This window comes from Mesoplodon densirostris, chromosome 3 (genome assembly GCF_025265405.1).
Source record: "Mesoplodon densirostris isolate mMesDen1 chromosome 3, mMesDen1 primary haplotype, whole genome shotgun sequence".
NCBI lineage: Eukaryota > Metazoa > Chordata > Mammalia > Artiodactyla > Ziphiidae > Mesoplodon > Mesoplodon densirostris.
In genome coordinates this window covers 63407037-63433165 of record NC_082663.1, presented here as the reverse complement: position 1 = coordinate 63433165, position 26129 = coordinate 63407037, and the positions used below count along the sequence as shown (strand labels likewise).

The 26129-nt window shown below is 36.7% G+C and overlaps 1 protein-coding gene across 1 annotated transcript in view; it reads left to right on the top strand.

The window, feature by feature from the left end:
- The window catches only part of AP3B1 (adaptor related protein complex 3 subunit beta 1), a 281724-nt gene that overhangs the window by 161903 nt on the left and 93692 nt on the right, over nucleotides 1–26129 (top strand). The window contains exons 16-20 of the mRNA XM_060093077.1: nucleotides 4639–4825; nucleotides 5792–5922; nucleotides 11160–11271; nucleotides 14270–14417; nucleotides 17853–18000. Of these exons, the coding sequence (XP_059949060.1) occupies nucleotides 4639–4825; nucleotides 5792–5922; nucleotides 11160–11271; nucleotides 14270–14417; nucleotides 17853–18000 (726 nt within the window). The remainder of the gene's footprint in view (nucleotides 1–4638; nucleotides 4826–5791; nucleotides 5923–11159; nucleotides 11272–14269; nucleotides 14418–17852; nucleotides 18001–26129) is intronic.

Sequence of the window (26129 nt, the reverse complement as noted above, 5' to 3'; positions counted from 1 at the left end):
GCAGTGAACAGAGATTTCATTTTAAAATGTGAAACATTTAAATTGGAAAGACTTTGACTTTCTTTTCCCAGCCTTTCTGAGATGCAACATGACTAACCTCTCCCTTTTAGAGCAGCATAAAGGATGTGTGCTGGTAAAATGAAGTGTGCCCTGATGAGGCAGGTATGAAAAGCTAAGTCCTTCGCTTTTCCAGTGGTGGTGACATAAGTGTTTAAGTGTTTTATCTGATGGTAACTTGATGACACAACAGGCAAGTTGTGTCATGGCCTGTGCAAAGCATGAAGCTCCCAGCTGTCAGTGGATGGAGTAAGAGGAAAACATGGGAAGTTAGAGGTTGGTTGTGGATGAAATATGTGCAGGAGATAGAGACAGAACAATCTTGCTATAGGCCATTGAAGAGAGTGGTCAGAGCACTCTCACTACAGTAGTTTTGTCATTTATTGTGTACTGTAAATCTCAAAACCTATTTATTATTTGCCAGTTATTGTTTTATTTTGTTATAAATCCAGCAGCAATAAATTCTTAAAACTTGAAGTGTACATTTAATGAAGAATGAAGAACTGAATTTTTGTGTATCATTATTTAACATGCACAAAATGTTCATCAACTTTTACCATCCACCATGAAAATCATAGTGATATAAATCTGCTAAAACAGGATCAGCATCTACTTAAAAAGTTAGGAGGTATTTTAGGAAGACTAAGCCTCAAGATGACAATTTAATGTATACAGGTGCCAAATATGTTTACATGTCTCTCTGTGAAACATGATCTCATATAGATCAAATAACTGTTTTTTAAAATTTAATTTTCATTTTTTTTAAGATGTTAGGGGTAGGAGTTTATTAATTTATTAATTTATTTTTGCTGTGTTGGGTCTTCGTTTCTGTGCGAGGGCTTCCTCTAGTTGTGGCAAGCGGGGACCACTCTTCATCGCGATGCGCGGGCCTCTCACTATCGCGGCCTCTCTTGTTGCGGAGCACAGGCTCCAGATGCGCAGGCTCAGTAGTTGTGGCTCACGGGCCTAGTTGCTACGCGGCATGTGGGATCTTCCCAGACCAGGGCTCGAATCCATGTCCCCTGCATCGGCAGGCAGATTCTCAACCACTGCGCCACCAGGGAAGCCCTGTTCATTTTTTATTCTAAGTTTTCTTTTGCACATATGAGAAATGAAGCAATAATGGTTAATGTATTTCTCCATTAGCAGAAAAAGGACCTGAATGATGCTGGTTTTCAAATAGAAAAGCAATTAATTCCAATAATAGTTCGACCATTTTTACTCAAAACTTTTGTACGTTTCTTCTGTCAGTGTAAATGGAATCAAAGTAAAGCTTTTGGAAGTTTATTCTGTCAAAATCACCGTAAATGCTGTTGTAAATTTAAAAGCCCCAACGTGGCTTTCACTGAACGGATGTTGTCATGGTAAAATCAACGTTCTTATTAAATTAAGAAAACTATGGAACAGAAATATTTTGGGAATTGGTTGTGGTGCATGCATACTCACTCTGCTTATTCTACCAAGTGAAATAAAACTATAATGGTCAAAATTACTGATACTTGATATGTGTAGTTTAACTGAACTACAGGATTCTTGTGATGAAGCTAATATTGAAAAAGCATACTTAGGCATGACACCACACACTCTCATACGCAATTCTCTTTGCTGCATGTGACCAGTGGGATTTTAGAAATGTGATTTTATGAAAATCTGCTTTGTAAATTAGCCTGTGTTCTATATTGGCTTTTTTGCCCGGGGCGGGTGGGTGGAGGAGTAGATTAAGTGAAACTTTTGTGTATTGGTTAGATTTTGATTCAAAATCATTTGGAAATCTTTAAAGTGTTTATCAGGTAGAGCACCAAAAACCTTCAGCTTTTGAAAATTTTAGCAAATAACAATTCTTAGAAACAAATCTTTCAAACAGGAAGACATTGAAATGTATCCCTATAAAAACGAAGGAAGAACTGAACAAATTAAGTGGTAAGAGCTAAAAATTTATTTTAGAAGTTCTATCATTTGCAGTATCTCAACTATGGTGAAGACTTTTTTGATGGAACTCCTATTTTTGTGGTTAAGTTTATATTTTGTATTAGAATGAAATGAAATCGAGGAGGCAGTTGGTTTTGCATTATCTAAATTTGATGAAATTTTTTTTTACAGTATAGAGAATTATTTAAAAGTTTTATCTCATAAAGATAGTTTTATTGAATGGAGGTGGGAAAGTTAAATATCTAAGCTTGAAATATTTACAGATTTTAACATAAAAGAAAGCATTGAGAATATCCTTGTATTCAACAGAATTTTCTCTGTGCTTATCAGATCATTCGTTTGATCTGTAAAGAAGACATTTTTTTTTCCATTAAAAATATCATGTTCGGGCTTCCCTGGTGGCACAGTGGTTGAGAGTCCGCCTGCCGATGCAGGGGACATGGGTTCGTGCCCCGGTCCGGGAAGATCCCACATGCCGCGGAGCCATGGCCACTGGGCCTGCGTGTCCGGAGCCTGTGCTCCGCAACGGGATAGGCCACAACAGTGAGAGGCCCGCATACCACAAAAAAAAAAAAAAAAAAAATTATGTTCTATAGAGAAGAGTAAGTTGCAAATGTCAACATTTTCATAATTGGTGATCATAAAATTCAGCTTTGAAGAAGATTGTAGGCAATTTTATTTTCTTTAATTTAAAAATAATAAGACTATATAAAAATATGTTCTTTAAATAAATACCAATGATTTGGTTTTAGAGATAGACAGAGCTAAGAAATTGATTAAAGTATATGAATAAATACGTATCTGAGTGAAAATTATTCCGCTTATGTTTTTAATGCATCATTGAACATGGATATGAGTTTATCTTTTAGAATTTTATTTTTGAAAATACATTTTTGGTAGAACTGTTTCATAACCTACCAATATAATAAAACAAGTTTTACAGTCAATAAATACATATTATGGAAATTACATAATTTTAATTACTTAAAATTTTCTATCTCACTTTCAATAGTGTCTGTTAATATTTTGAAATAATTTAATTTCCTAAACATTCATTTCAGGGATCAGAAATAAAAGCAAGATGAATCAGTCCACTAACTCAAAAAATTATTTCAATGAATAGACTTATTTTCTTTTTCTGATTTATTTTAGTTCCGTATTCTAAATCTCAACACTCAAAAATAGACTTTAGAGTTAACCTAGTTAAAGATTCTCACTCTACATTTGAGGAAACTAACAGTTGGGTGTATTTTTCCCACGTTATCCCAGCAAGCTGATTATACAGTCCAGTGTACAACACTTCCTTTTGACCTGTATTACTCATTTGGTGACTATTTTGCTAATCGTCCTTAAAAATCAATCATAGAATTTTTCTTATCTGAGGTTGAACCAACATGGTCTAATGATTAGTGGATAGCAGTAGTTGGTAACCAAATTTAGAATAGCTCTATTAACATTTTTCACTTGTACTTTTTGTAGCTCTGCTTTAGTAAAACTAGGTTAATGGTTTTTAAATAGATTATTACTGAAGGAAGGTTGCTTTTTATCCAAATCAATTATCTTAACGAATTAATATTGTAAAAGTTTACCGCACCATTCCTGTACTTTGGCTTATTGTTATAGAACTATCTTTAGCTTTGCCTGACTTCATTGATTTTATTTTTTTAATCCACTTCTAATGTCTGTAAAATGTTCTAATGCAGATGTTTATTTTTTCCATGTATTATGAATCCTATTTATAGTTAGAATTGTATGTGTGTAACCTTCTAAATTAAAATTATGCTTTTTCAATAAAATAACTGGAGTTTAAAATACAAACCTATTTTGTTAACATTTCAATTTTGGTTTAATTATTATTAAAATTAGCTCAACGTATGTTAATGTAGTACATTCAGAAATTGACTTAGGAAATCTTATTATAGTGTAAAAGCTGCTATAATAAGTTGTTCCCTAACATAAATAAATAAATGACCAATATTACCAGAGGCTATAAGCAACATGGGGAAAAAAATGGAAGGAGTCTTTTATCCCAGTTTTTAGAGGGCATCAGCAGCTTGCTTTTATGAAAAAGTAACAGCTAAATGCACTGCAAATAATTTGCAGTAATCCAGTTCAGTGATTCATGTGTCTGCTTTAATGGGTCATAATTCAGGGTAAAGTAACTGAGTGCAGTCAGAGTGCAGATACTGCTTATGCCAGGGACAGTATCTCTTCATAAAACACACCTCAGGAGAAGCAGTTTGCCAGCCCCCTAATACTCTCTGATGTTTTGATGTCCTGCATATTTTTCCGATTAAGTTTTGAGTGCCATGTTTTTAGTTGTATTTCCACATTCATTATTCTCACGTAGACCCTTCAGCGGGTTTGCCATATATGATTATTTTTTTAATGATGCCTTTCTTTCCACTTCAGCAGTTTAATAATCTAGCACATGGCTGCTTCTCGGTACTCAGCATTCACCTCCCCAATACTGAAGAGGACATGTGCTTTGGCTTCAGAATTCCATTTGCAGCGTTAGAAATGCATATTCCCTATGGAACAACATTTGTTTGACATAACCATTCATTTTTATTACCTCTTTAAATATGTTTATCCAGAGTTATCAATAATCATAAATAACTATTCTCATCTTGTTCTGTTTTTTTCCAACAGACAAAATTGCTTACCCAGTACATATTAAATCTCGGCAAGTATGATCAAAACTACGACATCAGAGACCGTACAAGATTTATTAGGCAGCTTATTGTTCCGAATGAGAAGAGTGGAGCTTTAAGTAAATATGCCAAAAAAATATTCCTGGCTCAAAAACCCGCACCACTGCTTGAGTCTCCTTTTAAAGGTACTATTATCAGAATATACCTGCAAAATATTTGTTGTCTAAAAAATTACGACATTATATCCCATTTCTAACATGTTTAAAATTTATCTCTTAGAAAATATAAGTGATTAGCATATGTAAATATATAAGAACAGTGTACTTTCTACTCATTCATCTGTTCTCCAACGCAAGCTTTATAGTAGTTCATGTTTTTATAGACCTTATTTACCTAAATAATCTCAATCTTCTGATTTTATTTTTATTCTAACCAGATGATTTGGCTGAACAATAGATAAAAGCTGTGTTGTTCTTGCAGACATTGACTTCATCTCTGTTTTAAATAGCTTTGTTTAATAAGGAGTATATAATTCACCTTAACTTAGTTGTTATTAAATAAATATTCTGTGTACACTAACATAAGCTTTTCCAGGAAGAATTATTTCATAAAAATATCCCTTTATATTTGTTTGCTTTTCAAAGATGGAAGTTGACTTATTTTCCCCAGCATTTTAAAAGGAGTGTTTATTTTCTCAGTTTAACAAGTAGCCATTACAGTGGGAATCAACTGATTATATACTTTGGTTTTCATATTATTTCTTATTTAATGTTGTAAAGCGATAAAAAGCAGTTCCGTTTTGTAGAAAAACTATTAAAATTCTGAATGTGTTTGTGGCAAGACATGTATATGGATTGTTTAACTGTGCTGTCATTCTTAATATTCACAGTAAAGTAATTTTTAGAGAAGCTACATATCAGAGCAACACCTCTAAACACACTGACTGATTAGCTTTTTTATTGACCATTATGGGGGAGATTATTGTAATCTATGGACTGAAATCAGTTTTTTGACCTATGAAGAGCTTCCTAGTTTATATTTATTCCTTGACATTTGAGGTAATATGCCAATTACCTTGAGCCCTGATTAGGATTGTTCTCTGTTATATACAGCTCATATTGTTTATTTTATATTTTCCTCTATTTTAATAGGTAGGGATCATTACCAGCTTGGCACTTTGTCTCATACTCTCAACACTAAAGCTACTGGGTACCTGGAATTATCTAATTGGCCAGAGGTGGCGCCTGACCCATCAGTTCGAAATGTAGAAGTAATCGAGTTGGTAAGTTGACCTTTCTGAAATTAATTTTGTCAAGCAGTGGGAGATTCTGGAATACCTATTGTTTTATATAAAAGCTTTTTTGGCGGATTGGAAATTGCTCTGGTATTTCTAATGTAATGTGTTAGACATATCTTGCTGCTATGGGAAATAAATATTGTAGTATTCCTATGTCATTGTACATGTACTGTTCCTTTTCTTCAAGGAAATAGAGAATGGAATTCTCCGCATCAGTGCCACCCACATTTGTGGTATTGCATTTGCAGTTGTGTAGATTCAATTTCTAAGGTATTTAGTTTCATTGGGTTGAGCTTTTCCTACTTAGTTTAGAGATTCGTAAGCTTCCTGTTAATGTTTTCTAAATCATTTTTGCTGTCTCTTCCAGAAAAACCATACAAAGTGTTCTTCTCAATTTTCTGATGAACCTTTTTTATGTGAAGCCTAAACATAAATAGGAAACATCGTGTACCAAAAATGTCCTTACACAAGGTCACAATTAAAATGAATAATATGTTGCTTTCACATTAAAAAAAAAAAGCTTTCTATATAAATAACCTTTTCCTAGATCTTTAAAACATGTTGTCCACTAAAGTAAGAGAATTAGTGTTCTTTCCTAGTATTATCTCTTTCTTTCTTATATAAACAAGAGAAAGAGAGGGGTCTTCTGATTGTCTTTAGAGATTGACTATGTGAAATATATCTGATTTTTTTTTAAGTAGAATTAATAAATAAGAACAGTTAGGTATTACATCCTGGATGCTTTTCTGGTAGAACACATATTTTGAACTAGGATTCAGATAACCCATCTTTCTCACTAATTCCTATGAGAAAGTCAGTTAATCTTCTTGCCTAACTTTTCCATATACAATGGGAAAAAAATATTACTTTAAATAGAAGAATTTCTGTAATAGGCATAGCTTTTTTTTTTTTGCCACACTGCGCAGCTTGCAAGATCTTAGTTCCCCAACCAGGGATCGAACCTGGGCCACAGCAGTGAAAGCATCAAGTCCTAACCACTGGACTGCCAGGGAATTCCCCAGGCATGCCCATTTAATTTGATTCTTTTGAGAAATATGTTTCTCTTAACTACACAAACTTGTCTGGCTTTGGAGTGTGGCAAGAGCAATAATAGCTGATAAAGGCTCCATTTAGCAGACCCTGGAGTATACTCTGATAGTTTTATAAACATTATCTTGTTTAAACCTCATAATGATTATAAGAGATGGTTATTGTTATTCCCATTTTGCAGATGATGAAACCAAGGTTCAGAGAACTTAAGTAAATTGCCCAAGTTCCCTTAGCTAGTAAGTGATGGAATTGGGATTCCAACCCTTATCTGAGTCCATTGTTCATTCTCTTACTGCATTTTATTATGCAACATGAGGAGAGGAAGCTTGAGCTTGTTTGCAAATCTGTACTATCCTTAGTATTTAACACCACTGTTTTCATGCTGTGACAAATTATCTCTATTCAGAGATGATTTTTTTAATTATAAAACTTATTAAAAACAAGTTGCATGCTCCTCCTTGCAACTAAGTTTGGTGATTTCCCCTCAAATCTACATACTACTCTTAAGTATTCTTCAAAAAAAGTGGCTTACTTGTGAAACTTTTGGTCAGGTGCCAGAATACAAAGAGCATGTTCTTTGTTATGATTCTTTCACAGAAATACTGTCTCTCCTAATTTCTTTTGTCTGTTTGTTGTTTTTATGGTTCTGTCCTTTTTCATTGTTGGGTACATAATGTTTTGGTCCAAGTCGAATCATCCTTTTATCCTAACCCCGCTTCCGCCCTATCCTTCCTCCTTGCTGCCCCAATCCACCAAAAAAAGTAAAATAAAAATAGTTTATCATCTCAGAAATTAATAACAATGCCATGCAATTTAATTTGGTCTCAGCAGTATCCTTATATTGGCTGATAGATTGGTTGGTTGGCTGGCTTCTATTTTCATGTGCTCTTCTGAGCATTAACTATCTTATAGGGACAGTACTTAAATAACCTATTTTCTTATATTCATTTCACCTGTCCAGTTCAACAGATACAAATTGATATTTTTCATTTTTCTGACTACATTGTGAAAATTAATAATTGGTAGCTTATTATGGAGGATAATTATAATTGATAGAACTTGGTTGGAAAAAACTGTCACTCTCCATTGATGCCATGCAGAAAACAGTTTCAGTCTGTTGGTCTCTGGACATACTGACTTAAAATTATACTATAGAGACTTAAGTAAATATAAAAATAATGCACATAGTTTTGTTATAAGATGCAGCTGCAACAATGCAGAAAGTACTGTTCACATAGTCTTTCATTCTACCTCACCCCTCTAAAGTCCCGTCAATGTATTTCATGCACGTAATACATGTGTTATTGTAGTTTTACTATAAAGTGATCTTACAGGGTCACATCTTGTTACTATGAAATATAACTTAGTAAGAATAATGGCCTAGGCTTAGATAATCTGATATTTTAATCAAAACAACATGGGGCTTCCCTGGTGGCGCAGTGGTTGAAAGTCCTCCTGCCGATGCAGGGGACACAGGTTCGTGCCCTGGTCCGGGAAGATCCCACATGCCGCGGAGCGGCTGGGCCTGTGAGCCATGGCCGCTGAGCCTGTGCGTCCGGAGCCTGTGCTCCGCAACGGGAGAGGCCACAACAGTGAGAGGCCTGTGTACCACAAAAAAAACCCAACAAAACATGAAACCTAGTCCACTGACACTAGAAGTCACTTTGCATTGCATACTACCATTTCCAGGATATCAGATATGATATATATTTATGACACCAGCAAGTTTTCAAGATTCTTTATAATTTTTTTTTGCTTAGTTCTAGAAAATTCTTTTCTCCCCAGTTACATAAAGACTGTCTTTTGCGTATCAAGAATATTTTGCTTTATAAACACATCTACTGTTAGTTACTATCAGTATTTTTTCCTACATAGGAACTTTCAAATTAGTGCCTTGCTATTCTTTTCCTCTTCTCTTTTCCCTGTTATTTCTTTTGCTTAGAATGATACAATTATCATAGTCATAAAAGACCATAACAAAAAGTAAAATATTTTTATTGTTAGTCTTTACGCTTTAAAACCTAAAACTCCATGAATGTCCATGGCCATGTCAAAATAATATACCCCTTTGAGCATAGGAGCCTGATTTTCCTTATATGTTGACTCAGTCTTACCCTGAAAGCCATAGTCTAATTAAGTAATTTTTTTCCTATAAATTGACCTCACACACTTTTTACTAGCCTTCAGAAAAATATTACTTGTTTGGATTTAAGAAAAATACGAACTTCACTGTTCACTAAATATAGGAGAAATTTGTTTATAGAATACTATCTTTATTTGTAACCGGAGGACAGAGCATTTAAAATATACATAAAAAAAGAAAGGAATACTGCTGATCTTATGTTAGTGTCTTATTCAAATATATTTGAGTAATTTTTACTTATTTTTCTATTATTGTCCAGATAGTAGTTTTCCAAGTTACTGAAGCTTATCCTTTTAAGCAACATATCTTAAGCCCATAAGCCCTCTAGATCAGTGGTTTTCAAACCTAGCTGTACACTATAATCATACGGAGCTCTTTAAACAAAACAAACCTATGTCAGACCTGCACCAGACCAATTAAATCAGAATCTTAAGGAAGTGAATCCCAAGCATTAGCTTTTTTAGTATTAGTATTTTTATTGTTGGTATTAGTATTTTTAAAAATATTCTCAGGTGATTCTGACATATATCCAGTGCTGAGAACCCCTCTCGAATAAGAACCTCTCTCCTACTATAAATTTCTTTACAACAGAATGTTACTCTAGCAGGCTAGCACATAGTAGAAGCTCAAAAGTGTGATAAATAAATGAGTCTTAACCATTCTTGACCTTTTAAAAATATATACATTTTCTTGCCCTTTAAAAGAGAGTGTATGAAGCATGATTTAATTTTTTCTTAATGAATCAAAGTCACACTTATGAAAAAAATTTCTTTTACTTTAATACACTGTATTAAAGTTTTTAAGGTGCTATCACCCAACTAATGATTATTGTGCCAGACACATTTAAGATACATCAGTGTACAAAATATTCAAACATCTCTGCTCTCCAGAAGCTGACGTTCTAGCAGGGATAGACTGACAGTTAAATATATAAATTGTATACAGTAGTATGTTAGAAAGTAATAAGTGCTGTAACCAAAAAAAAAGACTAGACCAAAGGAAGATCAGAAGTACCAGGCATGGGAGGTTGGAATTTTAAGTGGAGTGGTCTTCCCTGAGGTGGCATTTGTACAGAGAATTGAAGGAGGTGAGGGAATGAGCCATGCAAGTCATGTGGGGGAGGATATTGGCAGTAGGAACAGCTTTGGGGAAAGGCCTGAAGAGGGGAGCATGCCTGGGGTGTTTGAAGACACTGTAAGGAGTGGCTGGAGGGGAGTGGGCAGGAGGGAGAGCAGCCGCAGGAGGACCAAGAGGACCTCAGGCACGTAGGGCTGAGCAGAGTGCTGTAAGAACTTCATTTTTTCTGAGTGCATGGGAGGCCTTTTGCAGCATTTCAGACGAAGAGGGACTTGACTGGAGTTAATCAAATCATTCTAGCTGCTGTGTTGAGCCAACTTGGAATGGGGGATAGGAAGTGGGCATAGATACAACATAGCCGGTTAGAGTCTTTTGTAATCTGGGAGAGAGAGAGCTCTGACCAAGGTGGTGGTTATAGGCTTTCTTGATGCATTAGATGTTTAGGATAGAAGAGAAAGACAGAAGCCAAGATTCTGTCTTGATAGAACCCCAAGATAGCCCAGGGTTCAGGCTGTTGAGATGGTACGGGCTATTTATTGCCTACACTAAGTATTTTCTTTCTTTTTTTCTTTTACCTCAGTATCAAGCTGTGAACTTGAATTTCTTACTGCTGTTACTGTGTCTGCCTCTAATTGCCCTCATCTCTTCTAGACTATCTTACTTTAGTTTAAATCTTCTGTAGACCAACAAATACACAAGTGTTTAAAATCATATGTTAAAACAAGGTTGTTGATCTAACATAATAGGCTCTGAGTGAGAATTTATGTTCCTCTGCTTAGGGGTAAAGGGGAACAAACCAGTGTCAGGATTCTCAGAGTTGCCTTCTCTATTGAGGCTTTAAACTTCCTTCTGGGTTCACAGAGTATTCTGAATGACTGAGTTTACCTGAAGACTGAATCCCTTAATGAGAATTCATTGATATTTACATTTTTACTTTTTTTTTTTTAATCAGGCAAAAGAATGGACCCCAGCAGGAAAAGCAAAGAAAGAGAATCCTGATAAGAAATTTTATTCTGAATCTGCGGAGGAGGAGGAGGACTCTTCTGAGAGCAGCAGTGACAGTGGTGGGGTTTTAATTCATTGAAAAACATTGTTCACTATAGCTTATATGCTGTGCTTCCTATGGACCAATAAGGCCTAGAACATAATATTCAACAAGCTGGTTTAAATGAAGTTTATACCATTACAATAATTCCTTTCACTTACATATCACTGTTTTCAAAGTAATTTCTAACACCTTTTCATTTGACATTGCCTCTTGGGCCCACAACTAATAAATGATAGAATTGAAACAGGAACGCATGCTTTTCTGAATTCTAACCCACACTGCCTGTGATATTCATTAGCATATTGAAAAATGTAATTTTATATTTGATAAGCCTTTAGTGGGGCCTTTAAAAGTCACTTTTCTTTTGTATTGGGTTGGCCAAAAAGTTCATTCGGGGTTTTCTGTAAGATGTTATGGAAAAGCCCAAACGAACTTTATGGCCAACCCCCACTAAAATGTAAAGTTTATTTTTAACCTTGAGCAGTCTGTTCTTATCCATTTTTTACTCTTTTATTTCTACATGAAAGCTAAAATTTATAAATCTCTTGTGTATTATAAAGAAACAAAGAGCTAAAAAGATTGAGGGCAACCACATGCAATGAAAAAAATACTAAACAGGAAGGATCTAGAAGACCTGAGTTTTAGCCAGGCAGATTGAATAAGGCACTTACCTTCTCTATACCTGATAAATGAAGGGGTAGAGTTAGATGCTTTTTAAGTCTCTTCAACACTGGAAGTCTGAGTGATTTGCATAACAGAGTATGTATAGGAGTTACATACTCTTAGTAACAATTAACCTGGTAAACTTATCTGATCCAAGACCAAATGACATCTCTTTCTTTTAAAACCTTTATTCCTTGGGAAGCCAGGGCTGCTCACAATTACTTGGTCATCCATTACCTAACCTTAAGGTAATTCATTCATTTTTTCCTCTGTTTCCCCTGTCAAAATCTTTGTTTTCAGTATCTGATAAGTTCATCTGTGGTGCATTACCTTCTGAGGTGATCCGCTGAAAAATGGGGGAAGTTACTTCAATCCAAAGAGTTAATGCTAAAAAATATGGAATTTCAGGAATGATATAGACCATTGAGAAAGATATGTTGTGTAGTTGAGTGTTTCATATAGATATTTGTCTCCATCCCATTTATTCACAAGCTCCTATCTGTTTAGAGTCTAACCTTTTTCAATACATATTTGAAATATTCCATTAACATTATGGCTTTTCATGGGATTATCTGAGTACTTACAATATGGAGTCATGGCATGAGTTCCATTCTGGCTACCAGAGGAAAGAGAGAACTTTTCTCATTAGAAGTTACCAGTTTTTTTCTAGTGAGCATGCCTTCTTGAGGATAAATGAATTTCCCCAAGGATTTTCCTAATTTGAAAATTTAAATAAACAGTGCTTGAAGTGAACTGGACCCAGATTCATGTTGAACTCCCATGTAATAACATGAGAAAGTAACTCAGATGCTATACTTTCTTATTTATTTATTTATTTATTTATTTATTTATTTATAGCATAAACGATTTATCTAAGTTAATATGTACGTATGCTTAACTTTGATATCACAACAAATTCAATTTTTTTTTTTTTTTTTTTGCGGTACGCGGGCCTCTCGTTGTGGCCTCTCCCGTTGCGGAGCACAGCCTCCGGACGCGCAGGCTCAGCGGCCATGGTCCACAGGCCCAGCCGCTCCGCGGCACGTGGGATCCTCCCAGGCCGGGGCACGAACTCGTGTCCCCTGCATCGGCAGGCAGACTCTCAACCACTGCGCCACGAGGGAAGCCCCCAAAATATTTTTATTCAGCAGTTTTGTTTTGCCTTTGTAAAGTTTGGGTAAAATAAATTTTGCTCTTTGTAAAAGCTGATGATAAAGAGTGCCTTACCATGTGGCAGTCACTTTTGTGTGCTAATCACCTTTACATGTTTCAAATCATTTAATCTTCACAACAGCTCTTTGAAGTAGCCTTTGCTGAAAGGAAAACTGAGACCCAGAGAGGCTGAATAACTTGCTCAGTCTTACAGCTTGGTACACGGCAGGGCCAGGGTTTGAACTCGGACATTCCAGCTTGAGAACTCATGCTTATAACCACTTCAAGCAGTTCCAAAAGAATATAGGCACTCCTAGCTTTTCACTGTGATACATGAATTAATCCTCATAAAGTAGCTATTATTTACCTATTAGAATACTGTTTTAACTAGAGGTTACGTTCCTGCCTGAGGACATTTCATCAGATAGATAGGCCGGGACAACAGTTTGTCCTCTTATCTAGGATACAACTCTGCACCTATAATCATTTCAACTAGTAAAAAATTATACTTCATGTTTAAAATACACATAAATATACTATATGTATCACTTCTGCAAAGATCCCTAGTATACCATAATTTATTCATAAAACATTTAACTATATAGTGCTTCAGTGTAACTATCATTTCTTTGACCTACGGAAGACTCCTATACTAGCTAAAATAAGTGCTTTTTAAGTAATGATGTTGCTTTATTGCCTTTGAATTTAGGAATTTTTGAAGACGATTTGAATGACTCATTTCCCTCTCAAAATTGGTTCCTAAGAAAATTCAACAATCCCTTCCTTTCTCTAAATAAAATTTCTCATTATAAGTAGAGGAATTAAAATTATTTCTTTATTCTTATATCATCCTCATAATCATTCTTTAAATAAAAAGTTTTTGCCATAGTTAAAATACTTACGGGTTTGAAAAGCAAGATAGGCTCACTTTGGTTTAGTTGGTTGATCTTTTCTTTGCCTTTCCCCACTCACTAGCAACGTGCCTTCTCTGTGCATTGGAGTCCCGCCATGCTTACCCTGCCGCAGGGTTCAGGAGTCTAAGTGACCAGAGGGCAGAAATAGGAAATGTGGAACACCTGGGGTCCACTAAACTAAAATTCAGCATCTGTTTTCATTTGTGATGAACGTTGACACTTACTTGTGTCCTTATGTATAATTAAATGGCTGTAAATCAAGGAGCATCTGGATATCTTTTTCAGAGAGTGAATCTGGAAGTGAAAGTGGGGAACAAGATGATGAAGGAGACAGCAGTGAGGACTCCAGTGAGCCCGAGAGTGAGAGTGGAAGTGAGTCAGAGGCAGAAAACAAAAGAGCAGCCAAGAAGAACTCCAAAGCCAAAGGAAAAAGGTGAATTATTTTGTCAGAATTTCCTTCAAAAACATTCTGTGGTCTTTTCCCCCAGTTTAACATTGAGTGAGAAAATAAGTGTGTGTGTGTGTGTTTTTCCCAAACAGATTTTAAATCTTGTAATATTAATTTAAAATACTAATTCATATTATTCTCTTACTTGTAATGCTCAGTTTTCATTTTGAACTTGAAAAAATCTTGGGGTTACATTTTGAAAATTGGTGTAACCTTGGAAGGCTGAGTTAAGTGATCAAGCAGTCGGTATGAAACACTTAATTACCTTTTGAAGCAGTTTTGCTGAGGGTGAAAATTAAATCCTTCAACACTTTGCCATTATGTAACTAAGACAATTGATTTTTCTAAATAATGTTATATTAAAAAGATTATGATCCAAATATTAGAGTCAGGGGCTGTGAAGGAAGACGGTCATAAGATATTTAAGTGTTAGCACTTTTTAAGATCTCACATTATCAACAACATTATCATGTATTAAAGTGTCATTAAAATTTTGAGTAATTGGGGCTGATACCTTGGATTGTCTGAGTCTGTTTTCCCCACTGCTGTCAGTGAGTGGCCTCTGCAGACACGATGGCCCTTTCCCTGGGAGCCTGCTGCCCGCGCACTTGATGAGCTTGCAGCCTAGCTCAGTCTTGGCTGACAGCACTGATTGGGGCGCAGTACGCTCTCTGCTCCTTTTATTACAGACAGTAATTAAAGCAGCTCGCCCTGCCACTTCCATAACAAACACAGCATAATGCTCTAATTATGACTTTATTAATTTAAGTCAGGACTTAATGATTTTAAAAGTGATTTATATTGTTTTTCCTGTTCAGAACAAATGAAATCTGTAGGTTAAATTAATACAGGCTTTTCATCATTGCAAAGTTAAAAAGCTAGTTACCAGTAAATTCTTTTCATTAGATTAACATCTGAAACTCTAAGCAGTAAGGTAAACAATAATTACCCATCAAAATTGAGTGATGCAAAGCAAAATAACACTTTTACCTTCAAAATCTTATCTTAAAGGCTAGAAGTTAAATATATTCAGAATCATTCACTTGTTGCAGCAAGCGAGTTACTTGGTTTGTAGTAGCCTTTTCTTAGAAGTTCTGTGCTTCTAGTTTAATATCAGAATATCTATAATTACATAGTATATAAAAAGTGTCTTATTTCTTAGAAAGGGAAGTTATGTTCAGTGCACTAAATATCCTTTCCAATAGTAAAAGTCAATATACTAGAAATTTATAATAATAAATTGTATTAGTTTCATTCTTTTATTTCTTCAGAAATGGACTTTTTTTAACCCATGTTTGAATTTTTAAAAATTGTTTATTATACGAAAGGAAATCTCAGATACATTCTAAACCTTATATTTTTAAGTACATGTTTTAACCATTAAATGGGGGATAATAAATTGCCATTCTTTGCTAGGGGAAGAAAAAACAACAACATACTCTTTAGTCATCAAATATAATTACATGTGCTCTGAGATGTTACTATGACTCCATTTTTAATAAATAGCCATCATATTTCCTCCACAAAATTCAATTCAGGGAAATATCGATTATTCCCTTGCCTCACCACTCTCCCTCCCCGTGTGTTTTTCTGCTTGTCTCTTAGAATTTTTTTTTAAAACTTTGCCAGTATAACTATATGATAATTTTTGAAAGCTAAGGGGCTTTAAGTATCTTCAAAATCACCCTTTAGTAATCGTAACCTATTTATGACTAACTTTGAGTTTTATACTCCAAAGTATTTTCACTGAAGGGAAATACTCCAAAGTATTTTCATATTGGGTAGTGGAAAAAATATGGTCTTTATAGTAAGACAGACTTGAGTTTAAATTCCAATTCCACCCCTCCTGGCTGTGTGTCCTTGAGCAAGTTACTTAACTTTCTTGAATATTATAGGATAATAATGCACCCAGTAAGAATATGTTAGAACATCTGAATTAGATAGTTGCTTATGAAGTGTCTAATACTCTTTGGTACAAGATAGATTTTCTTTCTTTTTTTAACGAAGTGGATTTTTAAAACAGTACACACACACACACACACACACACGGTAAAGAGAACTAGACCTTCAAATTTGAGCAAATAAAAAAGACCACAAGGCATCTCTTTTCCCCTGAGAGAAGACCTTTTGGCTGTCTTACATGTTATCTCTTCTTGGAGACCTACTTCCCTTGCCTTCTGCCTGCCTTATTTCTCTTTTTCAATTCATGTGTCTCTTCCTCTAGAAGCATTCCCACTCTCGGTCAAGTTTGTTTAGCTGCTCCTCAAGGTGTTCTCATGACACAGTATACTTTATTACTTATTATTTTCCATGCTTTATTGTCACTGCCAGCTTACTTCTCTGTATCCTCCAATGGACAGTAGACTCTATAAGGGAGTACATGGAGATCATCTGTATCTTACTAACCTCTGTTATCCTTAGCACCTAACATAGTGCCAACAATATGGTGGGCAGTCAGTAAATATTTGTTAAGTAAGGGAGCGAGTAAACAAACGAATGAATAGCATCAGCACTTAGGTTTGATCGTTTGGTATTTTCAAACTTTATATCTGATTATCTTACATTTTTAGTAAGACTTAGAACATTAGAAGAATTCTGTTTTGAACCGGTTAACATTTTCTCATATAATATGTTTAAGGGTCACATTAGGGGACATATGTTAATAATTTTCTTAGACAGAAAAGTCTATAAAATGCAACTCTGTTTCAGCAAAAGTTGATGTATAAATATTTAAATTTATTAATGAACACTTAGTATTTTGAAACAGCATTTTTTTTTTTTTTTTTTTTTTTTTTGCGGTACGCGGGCCTCTCACTGTTGTGGCCTCTCCTGTTGCGGAGCACAGGCTCCGGACGCGCAGGCTCAGCGGCCATGGCTCACGGGCCCAGCTGCTCTGTGGCATGTGGGATCTTCCCGGACCGGGGCACGAACCAGTGTCCCCTGCATCGGCAGGTGGACTCTCAACCACTGCGCCACCAGGGAAGCCCTGAAACAGCATTTTAAAATCAGCCTATCTTTGAAGTTGTTAATGTTAGCACCTAATGTGTATTTCTGGTAAATCAAACATTTAATTATTAATTATTTTCTACTTATTATATCATTCAGTGTTATTTTATAACCTTTTGCATTTGAACTGTGTGTGATGTGGTATAATTAGTTTTGAATGGGTTCTGATTTATTTGGTTATAGGTAATACTACCTTCCTCATTATTTCATTAACATGTTCTGGAATTTTAAAACCATTTTTACTGTCTTTTTGTACACTAAAAAGAAATGGTTCTCAGTGAAATACACTTCTCTATAAAGATTTTGGTTCACAGGCAAAATGGACAAATGGTAACATTTGTCATTTGTTTTTTCAAACTACTTAAACTTGTTTATATAAGTATCTAATATTTCAAAATTTCTTATTCTGATTAGTGGTTCTGAAGATGTGGATAAGGAAAATGAAAACTCTAAAACTTCAGAATCTTCCAGTGCTGAATCTAGTTCAATAGAAGACAGTTCTTCAGATTCTGCATCAGAATCAGAATCTGAAAGTGAATCTGAATCCAGAAAAGTTACTAAGGTAAGAGATTACAAATTTTTGTAACTGAAAATAAATAGTTTTATAGTCTTTTCCCAATTACGAATAAATATTTCTGAAAATTTATGTTTTGTTGAAAATCAAGAAACCAGGCAAGGAATTTAATATGTCACTGACAACTAAAATAAACACCATCTTTATTCATCCACACCTGTAATTTTATTTTGTTTTTTTCTAGATTATCACTTCCCTTATAATCCAACTCTGCAGAGAAGTTAGAAACTTTTTTTAACCTCACCCTTTCCAACAAAAATTAGAGACCTCAGTGTTATGAGTATGACTTTTTTGCTCTTGGCTGTGATGTGACAAGGGAGGCTTTTGCCAAAGGGGAAGTAAAGGGAAGTCACAGAGATAGTGTTGAGCAAAGAAATATAAATATACATCATAAGAAATTGAGACTAATATGCTTTTTAAAAAAATATTAGGCATTTGGATAATAGAATATTTTTAAAGGTTTAATTAAAGAGTATGCATTCTTTAATGGTTAATAAAAATGCAGTAGCCATATATTTAAAACAAATGCAAGAATCACTTATAACAGAATGATTACGCTTTTTGGTATAATATTTGTAACACCAAAAGTTGTCTGCTTAGCAGCAAAAAATAAAACCATGAATTGGAAAAGTGTAGTTTTTAATACACAATTCAGAACTAATACATATCTTTCTGGTCTTTAGTTATTATTCCCTGCCTATAAATGGATCATGGTGTTGCTAGGTTTCAAAGGCAGTGGTTTTTAGAAATAAATGTATTATTCCATATGTTGAAAATATGGTCACACCTTGCCCTTTATTGAATTCAGTTTCTTTTTTTTTTTTTTTCAAATTTAATCAGTTATACATATACATATGTTTCCATATCCCCTCCCTTTTGCGTCTCCCTCCCACCCTCCCTATCCCTCCCCTCCAGGCAGTCACAAAGCACCGAGCTGATCTCCCTGTGCTATGCGGCTGCTTCCCACTAGCTATCTACCTTACGTTTGGTAGTGTATATATGTCCATGCCGCTCTTTCACTTGGTCACAGCTTACCCTTCCCCCTCCCCATATCCTCAAGTCCATTCTCTAGTAGGTCTGTGTCTTTATTCCTGTCTTACCCCTATGTTCTTCATGACATTTTTTTTCTTAAATTCCATATATATGTGTCAGCATACAGTATTTGTCTTTCTCTTTCTGACTTACTTCACTCTGTATGACAGACTCTAGGTTCATCCACCTCATTACAAATAGCTCAATTTCGTTTCTTTTTATGGCTGAGTAATATTCCATTGTATATATGTGCCACATCTTCTTTATCCATTCATCCGATGATGGACACTTAGGTTGTTTCCATCTCCGGGCTATTGTAAATAGGGCTGCTATGAACATTTTGGTACATGTCTCTTTTTGAATTATGGTTTTCTCAGGGTATATGCCCAGTAGTGGGATTGCTGGGTCATATGGTAGTTCTATTTGTAGTTTTTTAAGGAACCTCCATACCGTTCTCCATAGCGGCTGTACCAATTCACATTCCCACCAGCAGTGCAAGAGTGTTCCCTTTTTTCCACACCCTCTCCAGCATTTATTGTTTCTAGATTTTTTGATGATGGCCATTCTGACTGGTGTGAGATGATATCTCATTGTAGTTTTGATTTGCATTTCTCTAATGAGTAAAGATGTTGAGCATCCTTTCATGTGTTTGTTGGCAGTCTGTATATCTTCTGTGGAGAAATGTCTATTTAGGTCTTCTGCCCATTTTTGGATTGGGTTGTTTGTTTTTTTGTTATTGAGCTGCCTGAGCTGCTTATAAATTTTGGAGATTAATCCTTTGTCAGTTGCTTCATTTGCAAATATTTTCTCCCATTCTGAGGGTTGTCTTTTGGTCTTGTTTATGGTTTCCTTTGCTGTGCAAAAGCTTTGAAGTTTCATTAGGTCCCATGTGTTTATTTTTGTCTTTATTTCCATCTCTCTAGGAGGTGGGTCAAAAAGGATCTTGCTGTGATTTATGTCATAGAGTGTTCTGCCTATGTTTTCCTCTAAGAGTTTGATAGTGTCTGGCCTTACATTTAGGTCTTTAATCCATTTTGAGCTTATTTTTGTGTATGGTGTTAGGGAGTGATTTAATCTCATACTTTTACATGTCCCTATCCAGTTTTCCCAGCACCACTTATTGAAGAGACTGTCCTTTCTCCACTGTGCATTCCTGCCTCCTTTATCAAAGATAAGGTGACCATATGTCCGTGGGTTTAACTCTGGGCTTTCTATCCTGTTCCATTGATCTATCTTTCTGTTTTTGTGCCAGTACCATACTGTCTTGATTACTGTAGCTTTGTAGTATAGTCTGAAGTCAGGGAGCCTGATTCCTCCAGCTCCATTTTTCGTTCTCAAGATTGCTTTGGCTATTCGGGGTCTTTTGTGTTTCCATACAAATTGTGAAATTTTTTGTTCTAGTTCTGTGAAAAATGCCAGTGGTAGTTTGATAGGGATTGCATTGAATCTGTAGATTGCTTTGGGTAGTAGAGTCATTTTCACAATGTTGATTCTTCCAATCCAAGAACATGGTACATCTCTCCATCTATTTGTATCATCTTTAATTTCTTTCATCAGTGTCTTATAATTTTCTGCATACAGGTCTTTTGTCTCCTTAGGTAGGTTTATTCCTAGATATTTTATTCTTTTTGTTGCAATGGTAAATGGGAGTGTTTCCTTGATTTCACTTTCAGATTTTTCATCATTAGTATATAGGAATGCCAGAGATTTCTGTGCATTAATTTTGTATCCTGCAACTTTGCCAAATTCATTGATTAACTCTAGTAGTTTTCTGGTAGCATCTTTAGGATTCTCTATGTATAGTATCATGTCATCTGCAAACAGTGACAGCTTTACTTCTTCTTTTCCAATTTGGATTCCTTTTATTTCCTTTTCTTCTCTGATTGCTATGGCTAAAACTTCCAAAACTAAGTTGAATAAGAGTGGTGAGAGTGGGCAACCTTGTCTTGTTCCTGATCTTAGTGGAAATGGTTTCAGTTTTTCACCATTGAGGACGATGCTGGCTGTGGGTTTGTCATATATGGCCTTTATTATGTTGAGGAAAGTTCCCTCTATGCCTACTTTCTGCAGGGTTTTTATCATAAATGGGTGTTGAATTTTGTCGAAAGCTTTCTCTGCATCTATTGAGATGATCATATGGTTTTTCTCCTTCAACTTGTTAATATGGTGTATCACGTTGATTGATTTGCGTATATTGAAGAATCCTTGCATTCCTGGAATAAACCCCACTTGATCATGGTGTATGATCCTTTTAATGTGCTGTTGGATTCTGTTTGCTAGTATTTTGTTGAGGATTTTTGCATCTATGTTCATCAGTGATATTGGCCTGTAGTTTTCTTTCTTTGTGACATCCTTGTCTGGTTTTGGTATCAAGGTGATGGTGGCCTCGTAGAATGAGTTTGGGAGTGTTCCTCCCTCTGCTATATTTTGGAAGAGTTTCAGAAGGATAGGTGTTAGCTCTTCTCTAAATGCTTGATAGAATTCGCCTGTGAAGCCATCTGGTCCTGGGCTTTTGTTTGTTGGAAGATTTTTTATCACAGTTTCAATTTCAGTGCTTGTGATTGGTCTGTTCATATTTTCTATTTCTTCCTGATTCAGTCTTGGCAGGTTGTGCATTTCTAAGAATTTGTCCATTTCTTCCAGGTTGTCCATTTTATTGGCATAGAGTTGCTTATAGTAATCTCTCATGATCTTTTGTATTTCTGCAGTGTCAGTTGTTACTTCTCCTTTTTCATTTCTAATTCTATTGATTTGAATCTTCTCCCTTTTTTTCTTGATGAGTCTGGCTAATGGTTTATCAATTTTGTTTATCTTCTTAAAGAACCAGCTTTTAGTTTTATTGATCTTTGCTATCATTTCATTTCTTTTTCATTTATTTCTGATCTGATTTTTATGATTTCTTTCCTTCTGCTAACTTTGGGATGTTTTTGTTCTTCTTTCTCTAATTGCTTTAGGTGCAAGGTTAGGTTGTTTATTCGAGATGTTTCCTGTTTCTTAAGGTGGGATTGTATTGCCATAAACTTCCCTCTTAGAACTGCTTTTGCTGCATCCCATAGGTTTTGGGTCGTCGTGTCTCCATTGTCATTAGTTTCTAGGTATTTTTTAATTTCCTCTTTGATTTCTTCAGTGATCACTTCGTTATTAAGTAGTGTATTGTTTAGCCTCCATGTGTTTGTATTTTTTACAGATCTTTTCCTGTAATTGATATCTAATCTCATATCATTGTGGTCGGAAAAGATAGTTGATACAATTTCAATTTTCTTAAATTTACCAAGGCTTGATTTGTGACCCAAGATATGATCTATCCTGGAGAATGTTCCATGAGCACTTGGGGAAAATGTGTATTTTGTTGTTTTTGGATGGAATGTCCTATAAATATCAATTAAGTCCATCTTGTTTAATGTATCATTTAAAGCTTGTGTTTCCTTATTTATTTTCATTTTGGATGATCTGTCCATTGGTGAAAGTGGGGTGTTAAAGTCCCCTACTATGAGTGTGTTACTGTCGATTTCTCCTTTTATGGCTGTTAGTATTTGCCTTATGTATTGAGGTGCTCCTATGCTGGGTGCATAAATATTTACAATTGTTATATCTTCTTCTTGGATCGATCCCTTGATCATTATGTAGTGTCCTTCTTTGTCTCTTCTAGTAGTCTTTATTTTTAAGTCTATTTTGTCTGATATGAGAATTGCTACTCCAGCTTTCTTTTGGTTTCCATTTGCATGGAATATCTTTTTCCATCCCCTTACTTTCAGTCTGTATGTGTCTCTAGGTCTGAAGTGGGTCTCTTGTAGGCAGTATATATATGGGTCTTGTTTTTGTATCCATTCAGCCAATCTGTATCTTTTGGTGGGAGCATTTAGTCCATTTACATTTAAGGTAATTATTGATATGTATGTTCCTATTCCCATTTTCTTAATTGTTTTGGGTTCATTATTGTAGGTCTTTTCCTTCTGTTGTGTTTCTTGCCTAGAGAAGTTCCTTTAGCATTTGTTGTAAAGCTGGTTTGGTGGTGCTGAACTCTCTCAGCTTTTGCTTGTCTGTAAACGTTTTAATTTCTCCATCAAATCTGAATGAGATCCTTGCTGGGTAGAGTAATCTTGGTTGCAGGTTTTTCTCCTTCATCACTTTAAATATGTCCTGCCACTCCCTTCTGGCTTGTAGAGTTTCTGTTGAGAGATCAGCTGTTATCCTGATGGGGATTCCCTTGTGCGTTATTTGTTGTTTTTCCCTTGCTGCTTTTAATATGATTTCTTTGTGTTTAATTTTTGACAGTTTGATTAATATGTGTCTTGGCATATTTCTCCTTGGATTTATTCTGTATGGGACTCTCTGTGCCTCCTGGACTTGATTAAGTATTTCCTTTCCCATATTAGGGAAGTTTTCAACTATAATCTCTTCAAATATTTTCTCAGTCCCTTTCTTTTTCTCTTCTTCTTCTGGAACCCCTATAATTCGAATGTTGGTGCGTTTAATGTTGTCCCAGAGGTCTCTGAGACTGTCCTCTGTTCTTTTCATTCTTTTTTCTTTATTTTGCTGTGCAGCAGTTATTTCCACTATTTTACCTTCCACCTCACTTATCCGTTCTTCTGCCTCAGTTATTCTGCTATTGATCCCATCTAGAGTATTTTTTATTTCATGTATTGTGTTTTTAATCGATGCTTGATTCATCTTTAGTTCTTCTAGGTCCTTGTTAACTGTTTCTTGCATTTTGTCTATTCTATTTCCAAGATTTTGGATCTGGGAAATAGAATCTTGGATCATCTTTACCATCATTATTCTGAATTCTTTTTCAGGTAGACTGCCTATTACCTCTTCATTTGTTAGATCTGGTGGGTTTTTATCTTGCTCCTTCTCCTGCTGTGTGTTTTTCTGTCTTCTCATTTTGCTTATCTTACTGTGTTTGGGGTCTCCTTTTTGCAGGCTGCAGGTTCGTAGTTCCCGTTGTTTTTGGTGTCTGTCCCCAGTGGCTAAGGTTGGTTTAGTGGGTTGTGTAGGCTTCCTGGTGGAGGGGACTAGTGCCTGTGTTCTGGTGGATAAGGCTGGATCTTGTCTTTCTGGTGGACAGGTCCACGTCTGGTGGTGTGTTTTGGGGTGTCTGCGGACTTTTTATGAGTTTAGGCCACCTCTCTGCTAATGGGTGGCGTTGTGTTCCTGTCTTGCTAGTTGTTTGGCTTAGGGTGTCCAGCACTGTAGCTTGCTGGTCGTTGAGTGAAGCTGGGTGCTGGTGTTGAGATGGAGATCTCTGGAAGATTTTTGCCGTTTGATATTATGTGGAGCTGGGAGGTCTATTGTGGACCAGTGTCCTGAAGTTGGCTCTCCCACCTCAGAGGCACAGCACTGACTCCGGGCTCCTCAATTTGGGATGATGTGTTGTCTATTCATATATTCCACAGATGCAGGGTACATCAAGTTGATTGTGGAGCTTTAATCCGCTGCTTCTGAGGCTGCTGGGAGAGGTTTCCCTTTCTCTTCTTTGTTCTCACAGCTCCTGGGTCTCAGCTTTGGATTTGGCCCCGCCTCTGCGTGTAGGTCGCCGGAGGGCGTCTGTTCTTCGCTCAGACAGGACAGGGTTAAAGGAGCATCCTCTTCGGGGACTCTGGCTCACTCAGGCCGGGCAGGAGGGAAGGGCACGGAGTGCGGGGCGAGCCTGCAGCGGCAAAGGTCGGCGTGACGTTGCACCAGCCCGAGGTGCGCCGTGCGTTCTCCCAGGGAAGCCGCCCCTGGATCCCGGGACCCCGGCAGTGGCGGGCTGCACAGGCTCCCGGAAGGGCGGTGTGGGCAGTGACCTGCGCTCGCACACAGGCTTCTTGGCGGCGGCAGCAGCAGCCCCAGCGTCCCACGCCCGTCACTGGGCTCCGCGCTTTCAGTCGCGACTCGCGCCCGTCTGTGGAGCCCCTTTAAGCAGCGCTCTTAATCCCCTCTCCTCGCGCACCAGGAAACCAAGAGGGAAGAAAAAGTCTCTTGCCTCTTCGGCAGCTCCAGAGTTTTCCCGGACTCCCTCCCGGCTAGCTGTGGCACATTAGCCCCCTTCAGGTTGAGTTCTCGCCGCCAGCCCCAGTCCTCTCCCTGCGCTCTGACCGAAGCCCGAGCCTCAGCTTCCAGCGCTGCGCGCCCCGGCGGGCGAGCAGACAAGCCTCTCGGGCTGGTGAGTGCCGCTCGGCACTGATCCTCTGTGTGGGGATCTCTCCGCTTTGCCCTACCCAGGTATGTGGGGGGTTTCTTGCCTTTTGGGAGGTCTGGGGTCTTCTGCCAGCGTTCAGTAGGTGTTCTGTAGGAGTTGTTCCACGTGTAGCTGTATTTCTGGTGTATCCGTGGGGAGGAAGGTGATCTCCGCGTCTTACTCTTCTGCCATCTTACCTGGAAGTCTCCCTCAGTTTCTTTTTAACCTATACTTTTCATTCATTTGTTCTGGTAACATGAATTTCTTTAATGTCATTTGAGTAGCCAAGTATGAAAATAAATTCATCAAAGTAATAATTGCCCATCTCCATCCAGAGATTTATTGTTAAGGAATAAGCGTATTTAAAAAAAAAAAAAAAAAAGAACAAGCATGCTTAAAAATTAGCTAGTATTTGTCTTACCTTATTTCAAATATTGTTGAATATTGTAAAACCTATTTGAAACTTGAATTTATATTTAAAGCATATCTGTGTAGTATATAATCTAGGATTTTTATTTTTCAAAAATTAACATAAAGCCTTAGAGATTTTTCGGTTCATTAATCTGGCCTCTTATAAAAACCACACAGTGAGTTTGATATCCTCTCATTTCCTACTTAAATTACAAAAAGCTTAAGATGTTATTTAAAATAAAGGAGCTTTAGGGCTTCCCTGGTGGCGCAGTGGTTAAGAATCCGCCTTCCAGTGCAGGGCGCACGGGTTCGAGCCCTGGTCCGGGAAGATCCCACATGCTGCGGAGCAACTAAGCCCGTGCACCACAACTACTGAGCCTGTGCTCTAGAGCCTGAGAGCCACAGCTACTGAGCCACGTGCCACAACTACTGAAGCCCATGCACCTAGAGCCCATGGTCTGCAACAAGAGAAGCCACCGCAATGAGAAGCCCGTGCACCGCAAGGAAGAGT